The following is a 4,354-nucleotide window of genomic DNA, read 5'->3' as shown; positions in this document are numbered from 1 at the left end:
TATTCGCTACTTTGACAATTCAGAAAAATTCAGATTTTTTTTTCCATTACAAATTTGCATGAGAAAATGTCATTCCTGACTTGAAGTAGATTTGACCTCAACACTAACAGGTTCAGTTGAATGTGGTATCTTACCTGCCAGGCAGGTGAGCAGCAGAGGCAGACGAAATGTGCAGAGGAGAACCATGGTTCTGCTGCCGAGATCCGGGCGACAAAGGGGCTGAAATGTCCACTCAAGAGCTCTTCTCCCCTTATACCTCCGGAAAAAAACTGTCTGACAATCTTATCAGGAACCAATTCAAAAACAAGACATTGTCCGACAGTGCCGGCAAAGCGCCGCTATCGTTTGGACCTTTATGTGGGTAATCAGCTCCACGGCATTGTGTTCTGGTTAGGGCGTGCGCGCTAGTTCCTTGTGTTCGTAGGCGTTGATCTACTGCGACGGAGCCTTTTGATACTGCCAAGTGACAAGTCTCTGAGCGAGGGAGCGTTCACTTTGTTTTCTTCTCGTCCATTCAGACAGGTGACGGTTACAGACAAAAGAAAGTGTGCAAACATGTTTTAATCTGTTTATCCTATTATGTCGAATAGCTCTTATGTAGATACAGTGGTTGTTGGTATAATATTTATATTAGTAAAGGACACTTATTATTTTTCCATTTAAAATGCATTAATTAACTTAACCAATTGAACTATAATTCAAGATGACAAAAGGGTTATGCATGGAAAAGCTTGAAAAGATAGAGAGGGTGTGCGTGTAGGTGATACCATTGCCTCTCTGGAACATTGATTGTACTTATGTACCATAAAATAAACTCCTGATATATAATCAGTGATAATCAAAAGCGGACTAATCGCACTCCGTGATCAAGTGTGTTTTAATATTCATGCATGTTGATTACATTCCAGATCAAAATGTACATGTACAGTAGATGCAGGGTGGGCCCCTCATCTGTTGTGAAGTTAATGCTAATCATCAGTCAGACGATGTGTGAAAATAGCACTTCAACTAACAGTACCAAACTATTTCACATTTCAAATATTTAATTCAGTATGATGGCAATTGATTGAGATAATTGTTTCAGAACTTATTTGAGAAAACACAAAACATTTCAAAAACAGTTTGTCATGTATTTTATTGCAGTTATGCAGTTTCTAGACAAATATTGGGAGTGTAAATTATTTGAGCAAACAATATCTATATTACATATTTTTTTCCCCCAAAGGCACAGACTTTGAAGTAATGTATTTTAATTGTCGTGTTAAACTGGACCTGACTTGTCTTGAGCCTGTCCAACATCAGCACGCCATTTAAAATACATCACTTCAAAGTCTGTGCCTTCCATGAAGATGGCATGCTTGCAGGTTTCAACTCCATCTCAAGTCTGGAAAAAAGTTACACATTGCAAAAAAGACATGCTACTAAATTAATGTAAATTTGTCTTTATTAAATATTTATTCCAAATAGGGTATACACGTGATGATGTTTGCACACACGTAGTAATTTAATATTGAAAGATTCAGCCAAGCCTTTCCACTCCACTTATCATCAGCAAATATGCTGATATGGAAGGCACTGTTTGTAATAATGCTGACATGTTTTCAAATTATTCAGATGTGCGTGTGGAGAACAACTTACTTCCTTGTACAAAACGGCCCTCTCCTGGATTATGGTGATATTACAGTGTAGAGTGAGAGTGTAAAGGCAAACAGAAGCAGGTCTATAGTCTGTTTAGCCTGTGTGGCCATGGATTTTCCATCATCTGTAACACACAACAACAACAAAAACATTACAAAAGGAACACCAAAAAGCCAACTGACATTTACTCCTGAGGTGCTGACCTGCTACACCCTCTACGACCACTGGGATTATTATTTGAACCTGCTGGTCATCTATGAATGTTGGAACAACTTGAAGAACAATCTGGCCTTAATGGCCATGTACTCTTATAATCTCCACCTGGCACAGCTAGAAGAGGACTGGCCACCCCTCAGAGCCTGGTTCCTCCCTAGGCTTCTTCCTACAGTAGGGTTCCTGCCTTTCTAGGGAGTTTTTCCTAGCCACCATGCTTCTACATCTGCATTGCTTGCTGTTTGGAGTTTTAGGCTGGGTTTCTGTATAAGCACTTTGTGGCATCTGTTTGATGTAAAAAGGGTTTTATAAATACATTCGATTTGGATTTGATTTGTCTGACATTTTTTTTTATGACTGTAGTTACTCAAAATGTATAATCATGAGATTTCTGCTGTACCTCCCACCCGTACGGTCTTGGTTGCCACGTCAAAATTCATTGAGACCGTATTCTGAGCGTAGCACTTAATCTTCTCTGACTTTACATGTCGCTCGACCGTCATCTCCATCTCACTGCCATAAACAGTGTGACCATCAACGATCCACCAGTAGTCACAAGTAGGAATGCATTTGGCAGTGCACAGAAACTTGGACTTGAAGCCAACTGCAACAGAGTCTTGACCAATGACGTGGACCTCTGATGGACCAGCTGATGGGAGACAAAAAGTAAAGGAAGAAGCTGGTTCAAGTATCACTTCAACCAAAACCCCAAAATCACTCTTTAATCATCAAATGTAGAATGTATACTGGATAAGGGAAGTGTGTTAATTGATAGATCAAGCTATTGAAAAGGCCCCCAAAAATATCCAACCAGGGGGCTTATAACAAAACAAAGCCCCGGGGCCTATGATTTCTTAATCCGGCCCTGGATATGGATATGAACAATTGCATTACACTAATGACAATAAATCATCTACAATTGTTAGAGGAAGCTCTACATCTCCCAATAACCTACATGTCACAGGTATTGTCCTGGTGGCCATGGCATAGAGCCCAGACACACTGTTGATGGCCTTGCAGTTCAGGGTAACAGAGGTGGCCAACTCTTCAGGAGTTACGGTAATCTCGTTCCCCTGCCCCCCGAGCCATCGGCCCTTTATCCCCCAAGTGTAGTTGCAGGAGGGACGACAGTCGGCGTTACACTGGAAGCTTTGTGGGGCACCTGGGGTCATCAAGTCAGGGCTTGTGATCAATACATTGCTTGGTCCAGCTACAAGGAGGAACACACACATTTAGATAATAGTCTAGATCCTATGACCAATGTGAAAAACATGAGCAAAATAATTTCATATAACACTAATCCAGTAATCCAGACATCTTGTCAGTAAATTACAACACATTGAATTATCCCTCCATTCCTAATATCATAAAGACCATCACCTTTAATTTCAAGTGAAGTGTCATAAAAACAACAAACCACCCACGCACCTAAAACCTGCAGTATCTTTGTTACTGTAGAGGACCTCCCAGAGTCATCATTCCTTGCAGTGCATGTGAGGTTTAGGGACTCCTCCCATTGGCGAGCTGTGAAGAACACTTCGTTCCCCTGTCCAATCTGCCCGTCGATACTCATTCTGTAGCTACAGGAAGGAGAGCACTGGGCGGAACAGTCAAAGCTGCATGGCACGCCCACAGTCACAAAGTCAGGTCCCAAAATGGTTAGTTCCAAGGGACCATCTGAAAATTACAGTGCACAATCAGGCAATGTTGGCCTACCGGATTTTTGGCACACAGGGTGTAAATTTACTTGTAATAGGGATAAATTGCTACAATGATAACAAAATTAAAAGTCATGGCATTTCCAATTGACCCCTAATTTCTGTACAGTAGTTATCTGCTAGCTGTTAGCACTACTGCCCTACCACAGGTACAATCCAGAGGACCCAACACTCCAATGACGTTGCCATACTATAATACGTTGACTAATTTGTCATGTGTCTGTGGTTTACCTACTGGGACTGTCCTTCCCTCCATCAGTGGTCACAGCTGATCCTGGAAGTTCATAAAAACAGTCTGTCATCAAGACGTTATAATGTATATGTAACACGAAAACTATCATTATGCTTAGACCCAAATATGTTAGCCTATTGTCCAAACAAAAGTTTAACCTCAGCAGACACTGAACATATGCATGGTTATCGAGCTTAGCAGAAAGTTTCCAGAACATACAGACTTACTGACTGATGTCAAACCGCGTTCGGCATCCTCAAAAATAGATTTTGACAAAATATTATCTCAAAATAATGTTGTTTTTTCCATATCATATTACCTGCAAGGTACACTAGCAGCAGAAGTAGATTAAGCAGGGTGTGTGTATCCTTCATTGTCTTGCAGCGATGGAGTGAGGTGAATGGATACCAGGAATATGGGACTGTTACAGAGTCAAGTAGTAGAGTGAGAAGGTTAACAAACACACCTTATCAGAAAGAACAGACTGAGAGTGAACCTGCCCTGCCCATTCAAACCTGCCTATTAAAAATACATTATTTCTGTAGTGACCATT

General features: G+C 40.9%; 1 protein-coding gene across 1 annotated transcript; it reads right to left on the bottom strand.

The window, feature by feature from the left end:
- Positions 1–1,426: 1,426 nt before the first annotated feature.
- Positions 1,427–3,844, bottom strand: LOC139393108 (uncharacterized). Its single transcript, XM_071141463.1, has 5 exons — positions 3,805–3,844; positions 3,280–3,528; positions 2,807–3,061; positions 2,252–2,500; positions 1,427–1,762 (listed from the first exon to the last, which is right to left on the bottom strand). The coding sequence occupies exons 2-5, from the start codon at positions 3,422–3,424 to the stop codon at positions 1,668–1,670; spliced, it is 744 nt and encodes a 247-aa protein (XP_070997564.1). The 5' UTR covers positions 3,425–3,528; positions 3,805–3,844; the 3' UTR covers positions 1,427–1,667.
- Positions 3,845–4,354: the final 510 nt, after the last annotated feature.

This window comes from Oncorhynchus clarkii, chromosome 33 (assembly GCF_045791955.1).
Source record: "Oncorhynchus clarkii lewisi isolate Uvic-CL-2024 chromosome 33, UVic_Ocla_1.0, whole genome shotgun sequence".
NCBI lineage: Eukaryota > Metazoa > Chordata > Actinopteri > Salmoniformes > Salmonidae > Oncorhynchus > Oncorhynchus clarkii.
Note: the sequence above shows the minus strand (reverse complement) of the source record. Positions and strands in the feature narration are given on the sequence as shown.